Source organism: Thamnophis sirtalis, unplaced genomic scaffold (assembly GCF_051295495.1).
Source record: "Thamnophis sirtalis isolate CommonGarterSnake01/CBP01778 unplaced genomic scaffold, rThaSir2_p1.2 scaffold_2, whole genome shotgun sequence".
NCBI lineage: Eukaryota > Metazoa > Chordata > Lepidosauria > Squamata > Natricidae > Thamnophis > Thamnophis sirtalis.
In genome coordinates, this window is record NW_028261382.1 from 102,858,905 (window position 1) to 102,884,781 (window position 25,877).

The window sequence follows — 25,877 nt, forward strand, 5'->3', positions numbered from 1 at the left end:
CCCCCCCCCCCTTTATTTTATGTAAGCCGCCCTGAGTCCCCTCAGGGAAAAGGGCGGCCTATAAGTATTAATAAATACCAAAATACCAAATACCATCTCAAAAAACTTGGAAAATTACCAGGAACACAAGAACACAACAATCTCCCAGCTCATCAACCACAAAAGGTTGTGTCACTTGGAACAACACATATATTGTAATAACATCTTTAACTCCCTTAGATCCTTGGGAAATGTCTAACAATCAAACATACCAAACATGATCAGAATGATTAGATGGTGGATTGTGTAGATAGCAACAAATGTTGTGGTCGATGAACATGATGACGATGCTGGAAAGGAAGTGGGATCGTTTGTGAACGATGTAGAAATATTTGCCAACGCTTTTGCAAAAGAGTGACCAGGGAACAAAGGGAGAAGGTGTGTCTCTCTTTGGTTTTGGGTCATCTAATCCCTTCAGCCTGAAAATCAACTTCTTTTCACCGTATAGTAGTTTTCTATCAGGAGGGGAATTCATTTGCAAGGGAGAAGTGCGGAGGATAGGGGCTGTTGAGCCAGAAGGTGGATAGGCACCAAACTGGAATCTAAGATGGTGAAGATCCATGTGAGAGGCAGAGTGGTGTTGGTAACCATTTTCCTGACGGCTGTTTTGTTTCCGGAGTTCGGTAAGAACCTTTTATTTAAATCAATCCCCCCTCTTTTTCTAATTAGGACGAAGAAATACGAGACGGCCTTCTATTGCATTTGTAGCCGCAGAAAAAGTGGGAAAATGAGACATACCACCCATCTCCTCCTCTATGAAAACGTTTCAGTGCTCTAGTTGGCGCAGTGGTTAAATGCAGCACTGCAGGCTACTGCTAGATCAGCAGTTCAGCGGTTCAAATCTCACCGGCTCAGGGTTGACTCAGCCTTCCATCCTTCCGAGGTGGGTGAAATGAGGACCCGGATTGTTGGGGGCAATATGCTGACTCTCTGTAAACCGCTTAGAGAGGGCTGAAAGCCCTATGAAGCGGTATATAAGTCTACTGCTATTGCTATTGCTATTAGTTGGCAAAGTCACAGAGAAGATAGGATACAATAGGATTGGAAGGGACCTTAGAGGTCTTGTAGTCCAACCCCACCACCCCCATGCCCAAGGCAAAAGACTGTATACCATTGATGGCGAAACCTTTTTGCCCTGCAACCCGGAAGAGGAGTGGCCTAGGGGGCACGCGTGCACTGGGAAAGGAAGTTCCGGTTTCTGGCACGTACATGCACATGCGCACCAGCCACCGGTCCTGTTGTAACAGGTACAGTGCAACGGGGCCGGGTATCTACCCCATGCACATGTGCATGCGTACTTACCGCCTGCGATGCTTCAGCTGCTCTGCGGAGCGTCGCGCCGGCGCTGTATGCTCCATGTGCCTGTGTGGAAGCCCCGATCGGCTCAAATACAGGTAAGGAGGGTGGGTGGGCATGTGGGCCTTCCGGAGCACCATACCAGAACGGTACCTGGTGCTCCCAGTAGGCACCGGTACGCCCGTACCGGTGCATACCTGTCGTATCCCACCACTGATGGACGTATACCCTTCTGTACAAATGGCTGCCCAGTCTCTTCTTGAAAACCTCCAGTTAAGAGACTTCTGAGTAGCGGGAGCATTTTTTCCCAAAGGAAGGGGTTCTTTACCAGGCTTGGTGCTCAGGAGTTGTGTTAGGACACAAAGGGAACTGGTGTTGGCAACTTCCATTGCCAAATTGTACGTTCCTTTTAACTGAAAGCATGAGAGGAGGCAATATTTCACCATTTCTCCACCCAGATGGAATGTACTGTGGTCACTGAAATAACTTTCAGAGACTTGCAACACATCACCTTTTGATCTCCCCGTTCCTTGATCTGGAATATGGAAAGATGTTCCAGATAAAACATTCGGCTGAAACCTACTTCATAGCATCTTCCCACCTTACAAAGCTATGCCAAGGGTTGAAGATGTGGCAATTATCTATCGTTCAAACTGCTTTGAATGCTTTAAATCAAGAAAACAGAGAGATTTTTTTTTCATCTAAAAATCTTCTTGTCATTCATAACACATAAATAACATAGAATAATAGAGTTGGGAGTGACCTTGGAGGTCTTCTAATCCAGTTTTCTGGACCTATCGTGCATTATATAAATGTAGCTCTAAAGAATCATTGCATTTTTTAAGTGAGGTCAACAAAACATCTCGGTTAACACAGCAGCTAATCGCCAAAGAATGGACTAAGAAAAGGGAAGATCAGATTCCATGAAACAACACTGACAGGACAAAGGAAAGTTGCAAAAAAAAAATGTTTTACTTCGTATCACATGCAAAGAAGACTGATCCCCAACACAAAAGTTTCATCAGCATGGAATTTGCAGGGTTTTATGCCTCGGTTGTGGTCCGGTGAAGGGTTTACACTACCTTTGTAAGACGCATTTGAAATACCGCAACCAGTTTTGGTCACCACGATACAAGAAGAGATGTTGAGACTCTAAAAAGGGTGAGAAGAGCAACAAGATGGATTAGGGGACTGAAGGGTAAAACATATGAAGAACATATGTAGAAGCAGCTATTCTCCAAAGCTGAAGGCAGGACAAGAAGCAATGGGTGGAAACTAATCAAGAAGAAAAGCAACTTAAAACTGAGGAGAAATTTCCTGACAGTGAGAACAATTAATCAGTGCAACAACTTTCCTCCAGAAGTTGTGAATGCTCCAACACTGGAAGCCTTTAAGAAGATGTTGGATAGCCATTTGTCTGAAGTGGTGTAGAGTTTCCTGCCTAGGCGAGCGGGGGGGGGGGGGTTGGAATAGAAGACCTCTAGGGTCCCTTCCAATTCTGTTACTCTAACAGTTGCAGGAATTGGGTAGGCCTGTCAACCTTCTGTTGAAGGGAAATAGAAGCTCACAAAGAAACACCACAGAGATCTAACCTGGGCCAAGGGGTTGCATGCCAGCAGAGAGGGTTCTGCGTGCCACCTCTGGCAGTTTGCCATCATGGTGATAGAAAATGTAGCTCCCTTTAACCACAACTACAAGGTAACTAAATCCCCATAGATGTTACAACAATGCCAAACATGCGTTGCACTCAGCACAATATGTTGTCAGAATTGGGTGACTCAGAATATGATTCAGATCATTCTCCTGATGCAACAAATTGGACGGACCATCAAAGCAATGAATTTAGCTTTGATTTTTATTCATGATTTGAAATAGTACCAGCACACAAAAGGTTGAAATACCGCATCCAGTTTTGGTCTCCACGGTGTAGAAAAGATGTGGAAACTCTAGAAAGAGTGCAGAGAAGAGCAGGAAAGAGGATACCAAGAGGACTAGGGGACTGGAGGCTAAAACATATGAAGAACGGTTGCAGGAACTGGGTATGTCTAGTTTAATGAAAAGAAGGACTAGGGGAGACATGATAGCAGTATCTCAAGGGCTGCCACAAAGGTGTTTTTTTTTTCCCCTACGTGGCAAATTTATACTCCTTGGGACAGCAAAGTTTAACTTCCAACTTCCTTCTGTAAACCATCTGTTATTAACTCATAGAAAGTCTGCAGCTTCTCTCTGATTTAGATAGGGATATTGCAGCTGGTTTGGCCTGGATCAGGAAACTGGCAGTAGCGCCAGCAGGAGGCTCCGTCCACCAGCCCAGACACTTCTGGGCATGTGCAGAAGTGTCAAATGTGTGCGTGTGAGCGCAAATGCGTCCACGAGCAAGCCGGTAGTAAAAATAATAGAAACCTACCACTGGGGCGTTGGGATGTTCTGACACGGGATTCTAACCATTAGAACCACAATAAAATTGCATGGACAATCTCGTTACATCCCTGAATTTCCCCCCCCCCCCAAGTTTTCACCAAAGCAAGTCAAAACCAGCAAGAGCGTTTCAGTTCTTCAAAATTCTGACTTCTCAACTTTTGGAAGTTGAGGTGTTGACCTTGTAAGTTTTAACAGCCAAGGTCATCTCATACCGGCTCTCTGTGTACAAATTCCATCTTGAGCCTGTTTGGGATTGACATGTTGATATGGCTTGCTCTTTTACAATAATTACAGATTGCGAGTGTTTGCATTCTATCTTAATCAGCGTCCTGATTGTTCTGGTGTGATGATTGATACATATACTGATAAAGATGAAGGAAATCGTTGTGTGGACAACAAGCTGCAACCTCTCTTTCCACAGATAACATCCACCCTCTCACTGCATCTTGTACTTGTACTTGACGCCTCTTCACCCATCGTGGGTATAGGCGACTTCCATGGAAATTTGACGCCACTGTAATGGATACGGCGATCCATGGAAGCTGTTTCAGCTGGATATACCCAAGGGGACGCCAGTCCCAAGGGTCGACAGAGCCCGATTGGTGGGAACGGGGGGCACCATGTGAAGGCCGGATTGTCATTTGATAGTTGAGAGGCTTTGCAATAAGCGTTGCAATGTATATTTTGCGCATCAACTATCCTTGCCCGTCAACTGCATCACAAGAAGCTTATTAGAAATGTTTTAAAATCATCCTCAATGCACAACCTCTTCCCTTCTTCATCCACCTTTCCTTTCCTTCTTTCCTTTCTTCCCCTCCCCTCCCCTCCTCACCCTCTCCTTCCCTTCTTTTCCACTTTCCTTCCCCTTCTTAAAAGAGTGCAAGACAAGAAGTAATGGATGGAAACTTAATAAAAACTTAATGAAGAGAGAAACAACTTAGAGAGAAGGAGAAATTTCCTAACAGTTAAAACAGTTAACCAGTGAAAGCTACTTGACTTCCAGAAGTTGTAGGGGTTCCCTCACTGGAGGTTTTCAAAAAGAAACAGCCATCTGTCTGGAATGGTATAGGATCTCCTGCTTGAGCAAGGGGCTGGACTAGAAGACCCCCAAGGTCCCTTTTGTTACATATTCTGTCTAAGAACCAAGGAAGATTGGGCACTAGCTAGCAAAATGAAATTCGATAGTGCCAAAAGCAAGGTTCTACATTTAGGCAAGAAAAATGAAATGCACAGGTATAGTATATGTGGTACCTTGCTCAATATAGTAACTGTGAGAGGGATCTTGGAGTCCTAGTGCACAATCATTTAAATAGGAGCCAGCTGTGTGCTGCAGCTGCCAAAAAAGCCAACACAGTTCTAGGCTGCATAAACAGAGGGACAGAATCAAGATCACGTGAAGTCTTAATACCACTTTATAAGGCCTTGGTAAGGCCACACTTGGAATACGGCATTCAGTTTTGGTCGACACGATGTAGAAAAGATGTGGAGACTCTAGAAAGAGTGCAGAGAAGAGCAACAAAGAGGATTAGGGGGCTGGAGACTAAAACATATGAAGAACGGTTGCAGGAAGTGGGTATGTTTAATTTAATGAAAAGAAGGACTAGGGGAGACATGACAGCAGCCTTCCAATATCTCAGGGGTTGCCACAAAGAAGAGGGAGTCAAACTATTCTCCAAAGCACCTGAGGGTAGAACAAGAAGCAACAGGTGGAAATTAATCAAGGAGAGAAGCAACTTAGGACTGAGGAGAAATTTCTTGACAGTGAGAACAATTAACCAGTGGAAGAACTTGCCTCCAGAAGTTGTGAATGCCCCAACACTGGAAGTTTTAAAGAAGATGTTGGATAATCCTTTGTCTGAAGTGGTGTAGGGTTTCCTGCCTAAGTAGGGGGTTGGACTAGAAGACCTCAAGGTCCCTTCCAACTCCTGTTCTATCTTATCCTATCCTATCCTAAGATTAAATGAACTTTAATCAAATTGCAGTTCTGAGTTCCTTGTTTAATAGTTATAGGTATTTATATATGCTTCTTTTTTCACAACAGCCCAATCTCTTCGATGTTTCTCATGCCGGGAGCCCTCAAGACCTGAGAAATGCAGGACAGTGACCAACTGTATGCCGAACCAAACCATGTGTATGACGACAATGCATTCTCTTGAAGACGGTGAGGTTAAAGGACCAAGTTGATTTAAGATGCGCAACCCTTTTTTTCCCCCTGCAGGTCGATATCAAATGGAGAAGACTTTCCCTCCTCTTCCTCCTCACTCTTCTGTGAAAAAGGGATTAAAAATGTACGTCTCTGGTCATCCTCATATAACCTCACAGCCTGGATGTGGCAAAGTGTGCTGATGTTTTGCACATCGGCAAGGTCATAGAGATAACAGGTGGCTATCCAAAAGATCCTGTTGAATTGTCTACGGAGAGTCTCAGTCATCCAGGTCGTGGTTCTGCCAAAGGTCCTTTTTAAAGGTGGTATCAGAGGTGGGTTCCTACCAGTTCGCACCTATTTGGTAGAACCGGTTCGTCAAATCTACGGTTAGAAGAGGTTCCAGCAGTGGACCCGGAAAGCAGGCCACACCTACAGAAGAGGTTCCAAATTTTTTTGAAACCCACCACTGGCAAGGATCTTGTAACTTGACAGCTTTAAGACTTGCATGCTTCAAATGCCAGAGTTTCTGAATAGCTACTTGGACCGACCTAAGTACTGATTCATAATTTCATATCCGGTCCCATGGGCGGCAAGCCACTCTCATTCGGTCACACGGGTGGCAAGCCACTCCCACAAAGGAGGCCACACCCACAGAGTAGGTTCCAACAATTTTTGGAACCCACCACTGGGTGGAATATGCAGTACAATTGCAGTGAGAGATGTGCAGATCTGTACATTGGGGAAACAAAACAACCACTTCACAAACGCATGGCCCGACTTAGGAGAACAAACCCATCGGGACTAAATTCAGAAATCCACCTATGTTTAAAAGACAAAAGGCATTCTTTTGAATTCCACATTTTGGACAGAGAGACTCGCTGGTTTGAAAGAGGGGGTCAAAAAGGTCATCTATGTACAAATTGAACAGCCCCTTCTCAATGGGGGGGGGGATATCTCCAGTCTACAACACAGTCCTTTCAACAGTTCCAAGGAGTCTCTGCAGAGGGAAAACTTTCCTTAGCACTTGGCCGCCACAGATGCCCGTGACATGAGTGACATTGAGCTAGCCACCCCCACCCCCGGCCCTCCAGCGTCAAATACAACCCTGATGAAGCCCTCAATGATATCTAGTTTGACACTCCTGGACTAGAAGATTAACAAGGCTGGTACATGCTCTAATGTGAAAGTGCCCTTCACATTACATCTGTTGCATTGCCCTGTAATTTTCTAGTGCTCTATTTTGCTGAGTGTGGGATTCCCAACTGCAGGGCAAGAGTGGTGAAAGAGAGGAACAGCCCAAAAGAAAATTGGCATCACTCATTGTTCTTAGGACAAAGCAACCTTACTTACTTGAACTTTCTGTCCTGCAGTGAAATCCTAAAGTTGGAAGAGTAGATTATACTACCCAAGACTTCTCAGGAAACAACAACCGAATGATAAACGGCTGGTGACCTCCTACCTCTGCACCCTAGAGAGTATTTTAACTTACTGCAACTGTGTCTGGTTTGCCAATTGCAGAGTGGCATATAGGACAGCGCTCCAGAGGGTCAACGTCATTGCCCCGAGGATCATGGGTTGCCCCCTCCCCTGTTTAGAAGAGCTTTATAGCTTCTGATACTTTAAGAAGGTTCAAAACATCCTTAAAGATCCATCTCATCCTGGGCACCCTTTTTTTTAAAACTATTACCATCTGGCAGCCGGTACAGGATCATAAAAACAGGCTGAAAAACAGCTTCTATCCCACAGCAGTGACTATACTGAATTCTACTGTAGAGTTCCCCTATGGAACGATCTCCCCGTGGAGATCCGGACCCTTACTACTCTTCCGGACTTCCGCAAAGCGATTAAGACCTGGCTGTTCCGGCAGGCTTAGGGCTGTTGATTTATCCAGCCCCACTTTAAGTTATATGAATGTTGTGCAATTTTAAATGTCTGTTCTTTTTTAATTTTTATATGTTCCCCCTCCCTGTTTTTATCTGTAAGCCGCCCTGAGTCTCTCGAGAGTGGGCGGCATACAAATCCTAATTAACCGTAAACCGTAAACCGTAGTGAAACACTGATGCCACATCAGGGGTTATCAATTACATTATCTAGAATGTGTAGGAGGTGTGTTTGTGTTTTTATGGTTATATGTTATAACGCAGTGGTCCCCAACCTTTTTATCGCCGCGGACCAGTCAGCCTTTGATAATTTTACCGTGGCCCGCTGAGCGCACGCAGGGGTGGGGGTGGGGTTGTTTTAAATCCACCTTCCCAATTCAACACCTGAATCATATCCCACCTTCCATTTTGTATGTAGATTTTAAGGAATAAACAGCTGAATTAATCAAGGTCAAAGATAAAAAGAGCAAGGGCAAAATTAAATAAGCCAGAGGATAGCAATGTAAAAAGAATACAGTATTAAGGAGAGAAAGGAGAAGAAAAAACCTCGCTTCTGCTGAGGTCAGGGAAATGTTTGATACTGATCTGGCTGGGTAAGAGTCCAAGAGTCCATATCGCCAATAACTACACGTGGGGGGAAAGGAAATGTGTTTTGTGAGGAAGAGAAAGAGCGCGCTTCACCGATGCCCGTTGGCGAAATTTTGGATCTCCCCTCAAAAGACCCCCCCCCCGCCCTCGGCTGCCCGACGTTCTCTCTCTCTCTCTCTCTCTCTACCTCTCCCGCCGTTCCTTCTCACAAGCCAAGGCCGGGCGGGGAAGCGCCGTCTCCGTCCCGGGCGCGCCGCCCCTCCCTGGGCAACTCGGAGACGACTGAGCCGAGGAGGACAGCGAGAAAAAGAAAAGAGCGGCCAGCAACGACCGCCGGAGAAGCCGCCAGGGCCTCCAAGGGCTCCGCTTCCAGCGCATGGTCCACCCCCTCCTCGCCTCGCTTCCAGGCGAGCCGACTGAGGCGAGAAAGGAGAAAGAGGCAGAGGCGTTCACTGAGGGGACGGCTGACTCGGGGAGGGGGTGGTGTAGTAGCGGGGGATTCTTCCTCCTCGCCTCACTTGCTCCTGTGCTTCCGCGCAGCTCCCCCCCTCCGGCGACGGCGCTGCATGAGTGAAGAGTCGGCCGTTGCATGGCCCCTGGCCGCTGCGCGGCCCGGTGCCAGGTACTCCACGGCCCGGCACCGGTCCGCGGACCGGGGGTTGGGGACCACTGTTATAACGTACACCGAAGGCGGCATTTAATTTTGTGCAATGACAATAAAGTAAACTAAACCTGAACAGGTTGGCAACACAGCATCTATGGGTGTGAGGAACTGTGGGTATCCCTAAGAGATACCTGGATGGATCTGCCTAATTTTAAGCCTCTGCTCGTGAGATGTCCTCAGCCTGAATATCCATCAGAGAAGATGTCCTACACTTCTCCTCCCTTCCGAGGTGGCCCAGAGATTAGGAGAGATCGGAGGACATGAGGTCAATTCTAGAGCCGAGGTGGCGCAGTGGTTAGAGTGCTGTACTGCAGCCACTTCAGCTGACTGTTATCTGCAGTTCAACGGTTCAAATCTCACCGGCTCAGGGTTGACTCAGCCTTCCATCCTTCCGAGGTGGGTAAAATGAGGACCCGGATTGTTGTTAGGGGCGATATGCTGACTCTGTAAACCTCTTAGAGAGGGCTGAAAGCCTTTGAAGCGGTATATAAGTCTAACTGCTATTGCTATGCTATTGCTATCTATCATCTATCTATCTATCTATCATCTATCTATCTATCTATCTATCTATCTATCTATCTATCTATCTATCTATCTATCTATCTATCTATCTATCTATCTTCTATATCTATCTTATCTATTATCTATCCATCCAAGGCTCAGGGTTGACTCAGCCTTCCATCCTTCCGAGGTGGGTAAAATGAGGACCCAGACTGTGGGGGGCGATATGCTGACTCTGTAAACCGCTTAGAGAGGGCTGAAAGCCCTAGGAAGCGGTATATAAGTCTAACTGCTATTGCTATTGCTAATTCTAGCATAATGCATGGGTCTTTATATGTGCGCGTGTGCCATATAACAATGCCTAAAAGTCTCTGGTTGTTTTCTGGTTGTTTGGCAGTCTACCCTTTCGTGGGCGAACTCACCGTCACAAAGTCTTGTTCCCTGGCCTGCAACCTTTCTGAGATAGACGAAATTGGCTCCACGCGTCTGATAACCTGTTGCCGCACCGATCTCTGCAACCACGATGGGGCCTCCTGGCTGGAGATCAGCTACTCCATGTTGGGGGGAATGCTGGCTTCTTTCTTCCTCTTCCTCAGCTGAGACTGAATTTCCCCCAGGATTTGGAGGAGAGTCCGCCTTGCTGCCTTAGAACGACGGGTTCAAGGATGGGCCGTCCTCTATTCATATTCCTAGATTCCTGTTTGTCTCAAAAATAAAAGGAAAATGGGCACAGAAACTTTGGTCCTGAACTTTCTGCCAAAATTGATGGAAGAGGATATTGGTAGCTCAGAGCTGAACCAGGGAGTCCTTGGGGTTGTCTGAACCTGGCTGTTCGAAGACATTTCAATGCACAACTGGGTAACATCATCAGTGCTAGAAGAGAGAGAGGTTTGTGGAGTGGAGAAGAAAGGGAGGAGGAAGTGGAAGAGGAGGAGAGAGGAGGAGGATTGTGGGGTCCTTGGTGTTCTCGGAGCTTAGTTGTCTTCTTGGAAATGTTTCATGACCCAAGTAGCAGTGGTGGGTTCCGGTTGGTCCAGTCCGATACGGGCATACCGGTAGTAGCTGGCAGATGCGGCCACCATATTGGTTTACCCCACCAGCCCACCCACGTTCCCTACTGGATTTTGAAGCAACCGGCCAATTGCACACGCGCGCACAATGTGTGGTTCCTGCGCAACCTCTGACAAGCAACTGGGTGTTGGAGGGGAGGTGGTGTGCGCACGCTAGGATTTCCGGTCCCGTGCGCACCGTACCGGTAGCGACGGGGAGAGGAACCCACCACTGCCAAGTAGGTAACATCGTCAGTGTTAGAAGGGAGTGAGGTTTGTGGAGTGGAGGAGAAGTGGTGGAGGAAGATGAGGTGGAGGAGGATTGTGGTGTCCTTGGTGTTCTCTGAGCTTGCTTGTCTTCTTGGGAATGTTTCATGACCCAACTAGGTAACATTATCAGTGCTAGAAAGGTTTGTGGAGAGGAAGGGGAGAGTGGGGGAGGAATGATGAAGTGATGAAACACTGACAAATTCTGGTGTCCACTGGTTAATTGTCCTCACTGTTAAGAAGCTTCTCCTTTAGTTCCAGGTTCCTTCTTTCCTTGGTTAGTTTCCACCCATTGTTCCTTGTCCTGCCTTCAGGTGCTCTGGAAAATAAGGTGTCCCCCCTCCTCTTTGTGGCAGCCCCTCAAATCCTGGAATGCTGCTTTCACATCACCCCTGGTCCTTCTCTTCTCCAGACAATTCAATGGGGAAACCAGATTCACTTAAAAATCGTCTCACTAACTTAACTACAGTGATTCACTTAACAACTACAGCCAGAAAGGTAATAAAATGAAACGTCCAGAATGCAGCCGCGCGAGCGACATTACACCTATCCTCTGCGAGCTGCACTGGCTCCCTATTGGTCTCCAAGCACAATTCAAGGTGCTGGTTATCACCTTTAAAGCCCTACATGGCCTAGGACCCGGATATCTGCGAGACCGTCTTCTGCCACATACTTCCCAACGGCCGATAAGATCGCACAGGGTGGGCCTTCTCCGGGTGCCATCGACCAGACAATGTCAGCTGGCAACCACCTGGGGGAGGGCCTTCTCTGTAGCCGCTCCAACCCTATGGAATGAACTACCCCCAGAGATCCGGACCCTCCCCACTCTCATGGCCTTCCGAAAGGCTATTAAAACCTGGCTATTCCGGCAGGCCTCGGGCTGTTGACCTCATGACTGAGGTCCAGCCCCGATTAGACTGGGTATATGTTGTGGTCTTTTTTAATCTACGTTTCTGTGTTTTTAACTTTTCTATTTTTTAAACGTATTTGTTGTAAGCCGCCCGGAGTCCTTCGGGATTGGGCGGCCTATAAATTCATTAAATCTAATCTAATCTAATCTAAAATGGGGGAAAATTCACTTAGCAACTGCCTCACTTAGCAACAGAGATTTTGGGTTGATCTGGGGTCCTGTCGAGGGCTACCTGAATTCTGAGTTGGCTGTCCTGCACTATAAGCTTTTAGCGAAGATGACTTACGTGGTTTCCTGTGTTTATACATTGATGTATTTTAAGAGCTTACCTTCTGCCTTTATAGGGATTATTCTTTTTTATGGAGTGTTGAAAGCAATTGTTCCATTACAAATAAATGCAGATTACGGAAGGTAGCTCTTAAAGCCTCCCTAATTAATGTACTTAATGTTCCTTCTTTGTTCATGGACATTCAGCATATTTCTAAGAACCTGCCTTGAGTGTGATTGTGTAAGGCTTCCTCTGGCTGAATTGCCCACAATGCTTCGTGAGTTTCTCTCTCAACACAGGCTAACAACTCCATCCAGCTGAGAGATGAATAATTGTCTGCCACATCTATTCATCTCTGCCCCCTGCCTTTTATCCCCAGTGCTAGGATGGGGCCTCATTAGCAGCGTTGGATCTTCCTTGCCAAGGACCGGCCCATAGATTTCCACTGCTCTCCTCTCCTCTGCCTTCTATGTATCCGCATGTCAGGAACTAAACCCAGTTGTTCTTCCTCATCAGTCACCTCCAGACCTGGGGCGCTGTTGACTCTCCATCTGAGACTGACGGACGTCCCAGGCTCCACCTCTATCTCTCTTTCTCTTCCAGCTCCATTCGCTCTTCCCCCTCAGAGCTCTCAGGTTGCCTAGATGCTGACCCTGATTCCTACACCTCCTATTCCTCTGATTCGTCTGCTGCCGTGCGCAGCCCCTCCGGCTCCAAAGCAAAGATAACTTATGTGGTTTCCTGTGTCTATACTTTTATGTATTTTAAGAGCTTACCTTCAGCCTTTATCAGATTATTCTTTTTTATAGAGTGTTGAAAGCAATCATTTCATTACAAATGCATGCAGATTACGGAAGGTAGCTCTTAAAGCCTCCCTAATTAATGTACTTAATGTTCCTTCTTTGTTTATGGACATTCGGCATATTTCTAAGAACCTGCCTTGAATGTGATTGTGTAAGGCTTCCTCTGGCTGAATTGCCCACAATGCTTGAAACCTGCTGAATGGATCGTGCCTTCAAAAGGAACATCTGAAGAACGATTTCTTGACACCAATTAACTTTGATTGACAGCGTGCTGTCAAGTTGGTGCTGTCACCAGACTCCGACAGCGAGGGGCCCTATGAGTCGGTTCTGGAGGATGTGGAGGACCCTGGACAGGGTTCTGACTCCGAGCAGGGCGCAGAGAGACTGGTTGGCCACCAGGTGGCCCCTGAGCCTTGAACCAGTGGGGAGGAGACAAGGGAGAGTGATAAAGAAGCCAGCAGTGAGTTGTTCCTGGATGCCCGGAATCGAAGAGCTAATAGGCGTCAGGAACAGTTACGCAAGTACAGGAGATAATTGCACTCAGCTGGTGGTCATTAGGCTCCTCTCCAGACTATAAAAAGACTGTTGTGCACACGCCCCTCTTGCAGAAGTCAATGCATCGACTAAAGAGAACTTTTGTAACTAACTTGGCAGGCTGGATTGCTGCCAAGGTTTGTCTGAGTTGCTGCCAAGGTCCTTATCTGTTTGTTATGCTTGACTTTCAGCCACCGAGGTTTTGGTTTCTTGCTATTAAAGTACATTCCAGTTAAGCTTGTCTCGGCTTTCATTACTGGATGGAGGAGGGGGTCAGAACACATGGGGATGCTGCCACAATCGTAAGCGTGTAAAATGATCATAAGTCGCTCAAGGTTGACTCAGCCTTCCATCCTTCCGAGGTGGGTGAAATGAGGACCCAGACTGTGGGGGCGATATGCTGACTCTGTAAACCGCTTAAAGAGGGCTGAAAGCCCTATGAAGCAGTATATAAGTCTAACTGCTATTGCTATATCATTGTGATAGACAAAGTCATGTGTTCCTCAGTCAAGCACAATGCGGAACACAGAATTGGACACAGAACCACTTTGTTTTCAGTCACAATACACCACAGATCATTGGGCCAAACAAAGGTGGCATTTGCCGGTTCACCAAACTACTCAAAATTTCCACTACCAGTTTGGTCGAACCAGTCCGAACCGGCTGAATACCACCTTTGGATGCTACCTAGTTGGGAAATAAAATCTGCAAGAAAACAAACAAGCTCAGAGAGCACCAAATACTCCACAGTCATTGTCGACCTCCTCCTCCTCCTCCTCCTCCTCCTCCTCCTCCTCCTCCTCCTCCTCCTCTCCTAACTCCATCCCCTTTGAGCACTGGTGATGTTACCTAGTTGGGTAATGAAACATCTGCAAGAAAACAAGCAAGCTCAGAGAGGGCCTCTCTGGTCAACCCCGAGCTACAAATATTCTTCCTCATTAGCATTGTAAACTCCAAGAGCCGAGGTGGCGCAGTGGTTAAATGCAGCACTGCAGGCTACTGCTAGATCAGCAGTTCAGCGGTTCAAATCTCACCGGCTCAGGGTTGACTCAGCCTTCCATCCTTCCGAGGTGGGTAAAATGAGGACCCAGATTGTTGGGGGCAATATGCTGACTCTCTGTAAACCGCTTAGAGAGGGCTGAAAGCCCTATGAAGCGGTATATAAGTCTACTGCTATAAACGATGCTTGGCAGGTCATTTTTGGGAGACAGACAGAACCACCGGTTTAGCCATCTCTGAAAAGCTGATTTCGATGAATTAAACTTTGGAAGTGTTCTCAACTTAAGCCTGATCGGCTTTAAGAGCTTCTCTGGAGGATTTATAGCTCAGTGATTCAGAACACCTGGCCTAGAGGCACTATCCTTCCGTCTCAGTGGAATTAGAGAGGCACACTCTGGATTTTTAACCAGCTCATCAGATGCTTTAAGTTATTGTTTCTCAACTTTGGTGACTTGAAGAGGTGTGGACTTCAACTCCTTCACAGAATTCTGGGAATAAGAGATTAACAGAGTTGGGAGGGACCTTGGAGGCTTTCTAGTCCAACGCCCTGTTCAGGCAAGAAACTCTACACCACTTCAGACAAATGGTTGTCCAATCTCTTTTTGAAAACTTCCAGTGTTGGAGCATTTACAGCTTCTGGAGGGAAGCTATTCCACTGGTTCATTGATCTAGGATTAGTTCTAAATTCCTTCTCTCCTTGATTGGTTTCCACCCATTGCTTCTTGTTTTACCCTCAGGTGCTTTGGAGAATAGCTTGACTCCCTCTTCTTTGGGGCAGCCCCTGAGATATTGGAAAACTGCAATCATTGTCACCCCTAAGACTTCTTTTCATTAAACTAGACATACCCAATTCCAGCAAAGGTTCATCATATGTTTTAGCCTCCAGTCCCCTAATCCTCTTTGTTGCTCTTCCCTGCACTCTTTCTAGAGTCTCAACATCTTTTCTACACCGTGGCGACCAAAACTGGATGCAGGATTCCAAATTATCTTACCAAGGCTTTGTAAAGCAGTATTAATACTTCACGCGATCTTGATTCTATCCCTCTATTAGTGCAGCCTAGAACTGTGTTGGCCTTTTTGGCTGCTGCCACACACTGCTGACCTCATATTTAAGTGATTGCTTTATTTTATTTATTTTGTCAAACATGTACAAGATAACAGGTAGAGATATAAATATGGAAAGGAACAAAGGAAATGAGTACAAATGAATGGGGACAGAAGGACAGGGATGGTATACACACTGATGCACTTATGCACGCCCCTTTGAGGACCTCTTAGGGATTGGGTGAGGGGGAAAAATAGGAAAAGACTAACATATTGAAACACAAGTACTAAACCAGAGAATGAATAAAAGGTAGAAATACAAAATAGACTGTTGACAAAAATAGTAGGAATTAAAAGAATATAAGATGATTATAGAAGTGATATATGGATAGATAGATAGATAGATAGATAGATAGATAGATAGATAGATAGATAGATATATGATATAGATGATATAGATGATATATAGATATATAGAGATAGAGATAGAGATAGAGATAGAGATAGAGATAGAGATAGAGATAGAGATAGAGATAGATAGATAGATAGATAGATAGATAGATAGATAGATAGATAGATAGATAGATAGAGACAGACAGACAGACAGACACATAGATATAGATATAGATAAAAATAGAGATATACATAGAGATATACATAGAGATAGATGATAGATAGATAGACAGACAGATAGATATAGATGATATATAGATATAGCTATAGAAATAGATATAGATAGAGACATAGATATAGACATAGATGTACATAGAGATAGATGATAGATAGATAGCTAGATAGATAGATATAGATAGACAGATATATATATATATATATAGGTAGATAGATAGATAGAGAGAGAGAGAGAGAGAGAGAGAGAGAGATACATAGAGATATACATAGAGATAGATGATAGATAGATAGACAGATAGACCGATAGATATAGATATAGATATAGATATAGATATAGATATAGATATAGATATAGATATAGATATAGATATAGATATAGATATAGATATAGATATAGATATAGATATAGATATAGATATAGATATAGATATAGATATAGATGATATAGATATAGAGACAGAGACAGAGACAGATGTTAGATGATAGATGATAGATAGATAGAGATAGATAGATAGACAGATAGACAGACAGACAAATAGACAGATAGATATAGATATAGATAGATGTAGATGTAGATGTAGATGTAGAATGTAGAATGTAGATAGATGATAGATGATAGATAGATAGATAGATAGATAGATAGATAGATAGATAGATAGATAGATAGATAGATAGATAGATAGATAGATAGATAGATAGATAGAGATATAATAGATATAGATACAGGTATATAAGATTTATATATACAGATAAAAGGAACACAATACACATGTAAAAGAAGTATAACGTGTTGCAAAGATGTTATGTTTGTATTAACAAAACAAAACAAAACAAAATTAATCTTTTAAAAAAGGAATGGGGTGAGGTCCATGGTAGACTGTTGAAGGTTGAAGCTGTGAGGTTTAGAGAGGATGTAACCACGGAATCAGTAGATTATCCACTAGAACTTCCCGGTTACTATTCGGTTAGGTACCACCTATTCTCTACTTGTGCATTTGGTTTTTTCTTGCCTAAATGTGGAACGTTACATTTTTCACCATTGAATTTCATTTTGTTAAATATAGAGCCCAATTTTCAAATCTGTCCAGATCCTTCTGTATCTTGCGGTCTGGCATCAAATGATGCTTCCGCAAGCATCATTTGATGCTCTAGCTGCTCCATGGAGTGTCGCGCAGGTGCCATATGCACCATGCACATGCGCAGAAGTGCCAACAGCATAAAGCACCATTAAGGAGCACGGGTGGGCGGGCCCTCTGGAGCACCATACCGGAATGGAATCCAGTTGGGAAACACAGTAAAGACAAAGACTTTATTCTAGAAATAATGTCGATGCCAACTGACCGAATAAGATGCCCCTGCCCTCTCCAAATCTAATTCAATCTTCTACTGGTACCAGATCTAACGTTTCATCAGGCCTACAGCCTTCCATTCCTTAAGGGCTGATCCTGCTGTCATTTCAGTCGACAGAACATGGCAGCATCTGGTAGAAACCATGGTGACAATGTCCGTCTTGGTGTCCTTTCTCAAGTGATTATATGGTTGGTGTCAGTCTTTGTGTAATGAAATTGTGATGTGCATAGGGCCACTTGACTCTCCTACACCCCTAACCCCCAGGATACTCATGGCAAACACGATATAGTTATGAACAATGTCTCTTTGGCTTTATACAGAAGAACAGGTGGCCCAGACATTTCCGAAGGTGGACCCATCAGAAGATCTGAAGGACCTTCTACATGCTTTTGCTAGCGTTCTCGGCCTCGTTCTTGATTCTCTCTCTGTTGAGTTGGATGCTTTTCAGCCAAGAGTGGACATCTTCGGGGAGTTCAGGAGATTCCACCTGCAATTAAATCACGCAATTAAAATCATACAAATTAAGTGGCAAAAAGGAGATCGGAGAACATAAACAGGTGGCATGCAGAATTTGAGTCCGACTGTCTCTCACTATTTAGGGAAACATCCATGAAAAGTGAACAAAATGAAATTCAATGGTGAAAAGAGTCAGGTTCTACATTTTGGCAAGAAAAACGAAATGCCCAGCTGTAATTTAGGGGGTACCTGCCTCAATGAGCCAAGGTGGCGCAGTGGTTAGGGTGCAGTACTGTAGGCCACTTCGGCTGACTACTATCTGCAGTTCGGCTGTTCAAATCTCACCGGCTCAAGGTTGACTCAGCCTTCCATCCTTCCGAGGTGGGTGAAATGAGGACCCAGACTGTGGGGGCGATATGCTGACTCTGTAAACCGCTTAGAGAGGGCTGAAAGCCCTATGAAGCGGTATATAAGTCTAACTGCTATTGCTATTGCTAATAATAGCAACCAAGAGGGTTGGATGGAGTCCTAGTAGACAACCATGGCTTGCTTCCAGAAGTTGTGGGTGCTCCATCGATGGAGGTTTTTAAGAAGAAACACAACAGCCATTTGTCTGAAATGATGTGGGGTTTTCTGCTTGAGCATAGGGTTGGACTAGAAGACCTCCAAGGTCCCAACTCTCTTACCCTGTTATTCTGACCTAGGAAATAGCTTCCATCTCTCATTTTTTTTCGTTTTAGCTGAGGCTGGAAGGATGGGGAATGACAATAACCAAATTTCACAACGCCAAATAACTTTTCAGCCAGATGTCCCCAATAATGGACAATAGCAATAGCAATAGCAGTTAGACTTATATACTGCTTCATAGGGCTTTCAGCCCTCTCTAAGCGGTTTACAGAGTCAGCATATCACCCCCAACAACAATCCGGGTCCTCATTTTACCCACCTCGGAAGGATGGAAGGCTGAGTCAACCTTGAGCCGGTGAGATTTGAACAGCCGCACTGCAGAAGTGCAGTCAGCTGAAGTAGCCTGCAGTGCTGCATTTAACCACTGTGCCACCTCAACAAATTCACAACGAAGACCCCCCAAAAGATTTTTTTTCCCCTTCACACATCTTCTAAGAAAAAAAAAATCACATCTTCACAGATAAGAATTCCAGGAGATGTTTCCAAAGGAGAGATGCCATGTGGAAACGAGAGTCCCAGCAATACTTTCCAGCCAGCAGAGGGAGCAGAAACCATACCACAATCAACAACACAGTCAGAACTGAACTTATTGAGTCAGAGGGAGAAGGATCTTGGAGTCCTAGTGGACAACCATTTAAATAGGAGCCAGCCGTGTGCAGCAGCTGCCAAAAAAGCCAACACAGTTCTAGGCTGCATAAACAGAGGGATAGAATCAAGATCACGTGAAGGGTTAATACCACTTTATAAGGCCTTGGTAAGGCCACACTTGGAATTCTGCATCCAGTTTTGGTCACCACGATGTAAAAAGAATGTGGAGACTCTAGAAAGAGTGCAGAGAAGAGCAACAAAGAGGATTAGGGGACTAGAGACTAAAACATATGAGGAACGGTTGCAGGAACTGTGTCTGTGTTAAACTATGTAGTTTAATGAAAAGAAGGACTAGGGGAGACATGATAGCAGTCTTCCAATATCTCAGGGATTGCCACAAAGAAGAGGGAGCCAAGCTATTCTCCAAAGAACCTGAGGTTAAAATAAGAAGCAGTGGATGGAAACTAATCATGGAGAGAAGCAACGTAAAACTAAGGGGAAATTTCCTGCATGTTAGAACAATTAATCAGTGGAACAGAAGTTGCCTCCAGAAGTTGTAAATGTTCCAACACTGGAGGTTTTCAAGAAGATGTTGGATAACCATCTGTCTGAAATGGTGTAGGGTTTCCTGCCTAGGCAGGGGGTTTAAGGTTTAAGGTTTATTAAAATTTGTATGCCGCCCACTCCCATCGGGACTCTCACAAATTTGCAGAATGCATCCAACATCTTGGCTATTTTGAAGGCAGATACATCTCTGAATGTATCCCAGTTTCCCCCCGCCCCAGTATATTGGTATATTAGAAGTGGCATAATTGAAGTTCTGTCTGTGTTGAAGGCATTAAGGATAGTGGTAAGGAAATATTTCTGCATTGATAACCCAATGAATCATGAATTGTCTGGTAACCACCAACAAACAAGTTGGCCTTTTTAGAGAAGGTATAGAAATGTCTAGGTACGAAATCACAGTTTGTACAGAGAACCTCAGATGGTATCAGCTGGCTGTTGTAGTTTGTTAAATCCTCAAATGCTTTCCTGATAGTCAGCGGGAATCTGCTTTGAAGAATGAGAGAGAAAAGTCTGACTGATGAGAAGAATCAGGAAATGGCAAATGTCCTCGTTTATGGAAGTGGATGTCGGCGAAGGCAGCCTAAAAACCGTATTTGCCTTATGTGCAGCTACATTGCATGGCTGGAGAAGTCCATGATTCTTCTTACACATAATGACACAAAGATCAGTGAGAAGAAGACTTGGAAAATGAGGTTCATAGTAGCAACCCTTCTCACCGAAGACTATCTTAGTTTCCTTCTTTCTCTCTCCTCTCTCTTCCCCGTCTCCCTCCACTCTATCTCCTTTCTCCTCTCTCCGGTTCTCTCTCCTCTCTCTACCCCCTCTCCTTTTATCTTCTCTCCCCCCCCTCTCTCTCACAGATCTCTCTCCCTTCTCTCTCTCCCCTTTGTCCCCGTCTCTCTCACTTCTCCCTCTCTCTCCTCACTCTCCCCCTCTCCTCTCTTTTCCCATATCTCTTCTCTCACTCTCTCTCACACACATCTCTCCCCCTTCTCTTCTCTCTCCTCTCACACACCCCTTTCTCCTTCTCTCTCTCCCTCCTCTCCCCCTCTCTTCTTTCCTCTCTCCCCTTCCTCTCTCTCTCACACACACCTCTCTCCTTCTCCCTCTCCCCCATCTCTCTCACCTCTCTCCCTCTCTCCTCACTCTCCCCCTCTCCTCTCTTTTTCCCATATCTCCTCTCTCACTCTCACACACCCCTTTCTCCTTCTCTCTCTCCCCCTCTGCCCCTCTCTCACACAACTCTCTCCTTCTCTCTCCCCCTTCTCCTCTACCCCTCTCTCCTATTTTTCTTGTTTCTACTCTCTCCTTCTCTCCTCTTTCTCTTTATCTCCCTCTCTCTCCTCTCCCTCCCTTTTCATCTCTCCTCTCTCTCTCACCCTTCTCTCTCCTCCTTCCCTCCTCCTCTCCTTTTTCTCCTCTCTACCCCATCTCCTCTTTCTCTTCTCTCTCCTCCTCTCTTCTCTCTCCCCTTCCCTCTCCCTTTCTCCCCCTCTCCCCCTCTTTCCTCTCTCTCCCTCCTCTCTCTCACACACCTCTCTCCTTCTCTCTCCCTCTCTCCTCTCTCCTTTCTATCCTCCCTCTCCTCTCTCTTTCCCATATCTCCTTGCTCTCTCTCTCACACACCTTTTGGATTTGATACAGGATTATGACACATTGTCCTTAGCTGTCTTAGGACACATTGTCCTTAGTTGTTTGAGCAAGCAGCATGCAAATGCTGCTCGCTCAACACCTACATGGCTACAATGGGCTCATTGCAAAGGAAGGACTCTGCGTTTGTCTCTGCCTTCCCCTTCCCCCAGCCTACATCAAGTTGGATTTGAAAGCTGCTTTCAAAGCAGCTACAGAGAAGGCAGCTGGCTATCTCAGCCAGGATTAGATCCCAGGCAGTTTTGATTCTTCCTGCATCCTCCTCCTCTTTCTCCAAGTCAGGCAAGATCATGACGAGTTGACGAGTTTAATAAAATTTGTATGCCGCCCACTCCCATTGGGACTCTGACCTTAGGGGCAGGGTTTTTAAGGGCCCAAGAAATGCCTATCCGAGTCGGAATAATAGCAATAGCCCTTAGACTTTTATACCGCTTCACAGCTCTCTCTAAGCGGTTTAGAGAGTCAGCGTCTTGCCCTCTAATAATTGGGGTCCTCATTTTATCAACCTCGGAGGGACAGAAGGCTGAGCCGACCTTGAGCCAGTCAGGATCGAACTGCTGGCAGTGGGCAGAGTTAGCCTGCAATACTGTATTCTAACAGGAAGGAAGGAAGGAAGGAAGGAGGAGGGAAGGAAGGAAGGAAGGAGGAGGGAAGGAAGGAAGGAAGGAAGGAAGGAAGGAAGGAAGGAAGGAAGGAAGGAAGGAAGGAAAAATAGCAATACCATTTGAGACATAATACTGCTTTACAGTGCTTTACAGCCCCTTCTAAGAGGTTTGCAGTGTCAACCTCTTGCCCTCCAACGATCTGGGTCCTCATTTTACCTACCTCGGAAGGACGGAAGGCTGAGCTGGTGAGATTCGAACTGCTGAACCGCAGCTAGCAGTCAGCTGCACTCAGCAGTCAGTAGCCTGCAGTACTTCACTCTAACCACTGCACCACCACGGCTCTTATAAGCAGAATAACAGAGTGGAAAGGGTCCTTGGAAGTCTCCTAGCCCAAACCCCCTGCTTGAGCAGGAGACCCTATACCCTTTCAGACAAATGGTTGTCTAATCTCTTCTTAAACACCTCCAGTGTTGGAGAAGAACTCACAACTTCTGGAGGCAGGCCGTTCCACTGATCCATTATTCCAGTGTTTCTCAACCTTGGCAACTTGAAGATGTCCGGACTTCAACTCCCAGAATTCCCCAGCCAGCATTCGCTGGCTGGGGAATTCTGGGAGTTGAAGTCCAGACATCTTCAAATTGCCAAGGTTGAGAAACACTGCATTATTCTAATGATCAGGAAACGTCTCCTTTTAAGTTCTTAAGTTGGATCCCTCCTTGAAGCTCTCAGAAGCAGCTCCAAAACTTGGTCTCGTGGCCGAGCAGAATCTGTAACGACTTTTGATTTCTGCCCTGGAAGATATCCACCATTTAGGAAGCGGAAGGAACTCCTGGCTCTCTTGACCCGGGCTGAAGGTTGTGCGAGCGGAGGGCCTGCATGGTGGACGTGTGTCCCGAGGTCACCCCTTACTCCCTTTTGAATTTTTGAATTTGAATTGAATTTATTTAGCTTGTATGCCGCCCTACTCTCAGAAGACTCAGGGCGGCTAACAAAGAAGAAGGGAAGGAGGTGGGAGGATACAAGAAATAAAAATAAGAAGGGAAGGGGGGGGATACAAGAAATAAAAAACAACAATTTAAAAAATTCACAACAGTCATAACTTAGGATGGGGCTGGATAATTCAACAGCCCCAGGCCTGCCGGAACAGCCAGGTCTTAACCGCTTTGCGGAAGGCCGGAAGGATAGTAAGGGTCCGGATCAAAAATTATATCTAGAAGTTATTGGGAATATTGTTTAACTGGAACAGTTGTGATAACTTTTAAGATAAAACAATAATAATATTAAAGAAGTATTTGAAGATTTAAAGTGCAAATATAGGCTTTTCCTTGATTACAAAATACTCAGAAGCAGTAACATTTCGTAAATAAAATTATTTTCCCTTCCTCTCTCCCTTTCTCCACCTTCACTAATAGTGGTGGGTTGCTAACCAGCCTACTATTTGTATTTGTATTTATTAGTTTTGTATGCCGCCCACTCCCGGAAAACTCCGGGCAGCTTACAATAAAAAAGGGAGGGGGAATATATAAGACAATACAACAATTTAAAATTATAGCAACATTCATAACTTAAAGTGGGGCTGGAAACTTCAACAGCCCCAGGCCTGCCGGAACAGCCAGGTCTTAATAGCTTTACGGAAGGCCGGAAGGGTAGTAAGGGGCCGGATCTCAACGGGGAGATCGTTCCATAGGGCCGGAGCAGCTACAGAGAAGGCCCTCACCCGGGGGGTCGCCAGCCGACATTGACCGGCAGATGGAATCCGGAGGAGGCCTAGTCTGTGCGATCTATTAGGTCTTTGGGAGGTAACCAGGTCCGATACCATGTAGGGCTTTAAAAGTAACGACTAGCACCTTGAAGCGTGTCCGGAGACCAATGGGAAGCCAGTGCAGCTCGCGGAGGATAGGTGTAACGTGGGTGTACCTGGGTGCACCCACAATCTCTCGCGCGGCTGCGTTCTGGACTAGCTGAAGTCTTCGAACACTCTTCAAGGGCAGCCCCAAGTAGAGCGCTTTTTTCATAAGTTTGGAAGCCTTACCTTCCTCCCACACAGAATCTGGACGACTTCGCTTGGAGACATGCCGATCACGAGGTGCCGAACCAAGACAATGGCGCAGACAAACTTATTCTGGCAACTGATGAATTGTTGCTCCAGGTAAAACGACTGGTCGTCCCAGCCTAACATGCGTGTCCGGACTTCAAAGCGTTCCCACAGTTTCAAAGACCGCCGGAAGCGCCAAGAGGAAGCCGTCATCATGGTGGCCTGCTTATGGTTCCAGATGGTCTGCATGAGGCCGCAGCGGAACATGTACGCGTAACGGGCGAAATCAGCTTCCCGGCCGTAGCGGGCATTATTCATGTGCCCCAACCAATCCAGATCGGCAGGCAAGACCCAGCTGTACCTGACGCCTTCATCCAACACTTTTGCTTGGGGGCCTGCAAGTCTCCAAGAACAGTACAGGTAGATCGCGAGGAGTAGATACCAAGCATCTAGGAAGGCGAAGGTGATGGTGGTAACAAGAAATAAAAGTGAGAGCAATGTCGGCACCAGCACTGACATATTGAAATATCAGTGATCTGCCTGGAATAGAGGGAGATGTAATTGAGATCTTGAGTTGGAGCTACAAGCTGAAGGTTGACGAAGGAGAGAAGTCCCACAGAGAGTTGCTTCTCTCTGCTTCTGCTTCTCCTCTGGCTTGGTCTTGTCCTTCTTTGGCCTCTGCAAGTGTCTTCTGAGAGCTTTTTGACTCTTCAGTGGACCTCACGTAGAACTCCGCCCGCTGCTTCAACGCTTCTTTGATGAAGCAAGAGGTTGGCCTGATTGGCTTAAGCCAACGAAGCATTTGTAACATCTAATTACAACTGATAATTAATGGGTGGAAGGGAAGGCTACAAAGAGCTGCTTCTTCGCTTCTGCTTATCTCAGAGAGAACACAGAATCACAGGGCTGGAAGAGGTCTTCTCATCCCACCCTCTGCTCAGGTTAGGAGACCTTGTAACGTCCCCGTCAAATGGATATCCAGGCTAGTTTTGAAAACTTTCAATGATGGATGTTCCCAAAGGTGCTTTTTCAGGAAGCAACTGGACTTCCTTGTTGTTGTTTTTTTCCTTTTGAAGACATTTCGCTTCTCATTCAAGAAACCAGGTTTATTTATTTTATTTTTTAAATTTTTATTGGTAAAAATGATACAACAGCCAACAGATTGCAAAAACAATACAACATCAACATCTGTTTTGCTTTACATTTGACTACATTTCGAGGCATTTCCATAATGACAAAATCATTTTAAACATCAAAAACTACAGTCATCTTCTTCCCTCCCTCCCTCTTTCCTTCCCTCGTTTCTTCTCTCCTACTCCCCTTCCTTCCCTCCCTCCTTCTCTCCTTCCCTCCTTCCTTCCCTCCTTTCTTTTCTCCTTCTCTCCTTCCTTTCCCCCTTCCTTTCCTCCTTCCTTCTCCCCTTCCTTCTCTCCTACATTCCCTCCTTCCTTCCCTCCTTTCTTCTCTCCTTTCTTCCCTCCTGAAGAACCAGGTTTAATAGCAGTAACTGTGAGAGGGATCTTGGAGTCTTAGGGGACAATCAATTAAATATGAGCCAGCACTGTGGACTTCCAGTTAAACATGAGGCAGCCAAAAACGCCAACACAATAGTGAATCTGCCCGCAGGGTTGTGGGTTGCCACAAAGGGCCCAGTGATGCCATTCGGGGGGAAAACTGTCCTTGTGTCTAGTTGTCTTGATGTGCAGTGCTCTATAGCGTCATTTTGAGGGTAGGAGTTGAAGCAATTTATGTCCAGGATGCGAAGGGTCTGGAGATATTTTCACAGCCCTCTTTTTGACTCCTGAAGTGTAGAGGTTCTCAATGGAAGGCAGGTTGGTAGAAATTGTTTTCTCTGCAGTTCTGATTATCCTCTGAAGTCTCTGTCTGTCTTGTTGGGTTG

The 25,877-nt window shown here is 45.6% G+C and overlaps 2 protein-coding genes across 2 annotated transcripts; one reads left to right on the top strand and one right to left on the bottom strand.

The window, feature by feature from the left end:
* The first annotated feature begins 381 nt into the window (after positions 1-381).
* LOC148049068 (ly6/PLAUR domain-containing protein 2-like) lies at positions 382-10,229 on the top strand. The gene is made up of 3 exons (XM_087703811.1): positions 382-662; positions 5,798-5,917; positions 9,933-10,229. The coding sequence occupies exons 1-3, from the start codon at positions 587-589 to the stop codon at positions 10,133-10,135; spliced, it is 399 nt and encodes a 132-aa protein (XP_087559937.1). The 5' UTR covers positions 382-586; the 3' UTR covers positions 10,136-10,229.
* A 7,394-nt stretch (positions 10,230-17,623) lies between these two features.
* On the bottom strand, positions 17,624-24,738 carry LOC106556110 (protein THEM6-like). The gene is made up of 2 exons (XM_087703813.1): positions 23,975-24,738; positions 17,624-17,876 (listed from the first exon to the last, which is right to left on the bottom strand). Exons 1-2 carry the CDS (start codon positions 24,494-24,496, stop codon positions 17,769-17,771), a joined length of 630 nt encoding a protein of 209 aa, XP_087559939.1. The 5' UTR covers positions 24,497-24,738; the 3' UTR covers positions 17,624-17,768.
* Positions 24,739-25,877: the final 1,139 nt, after the last annotated feature.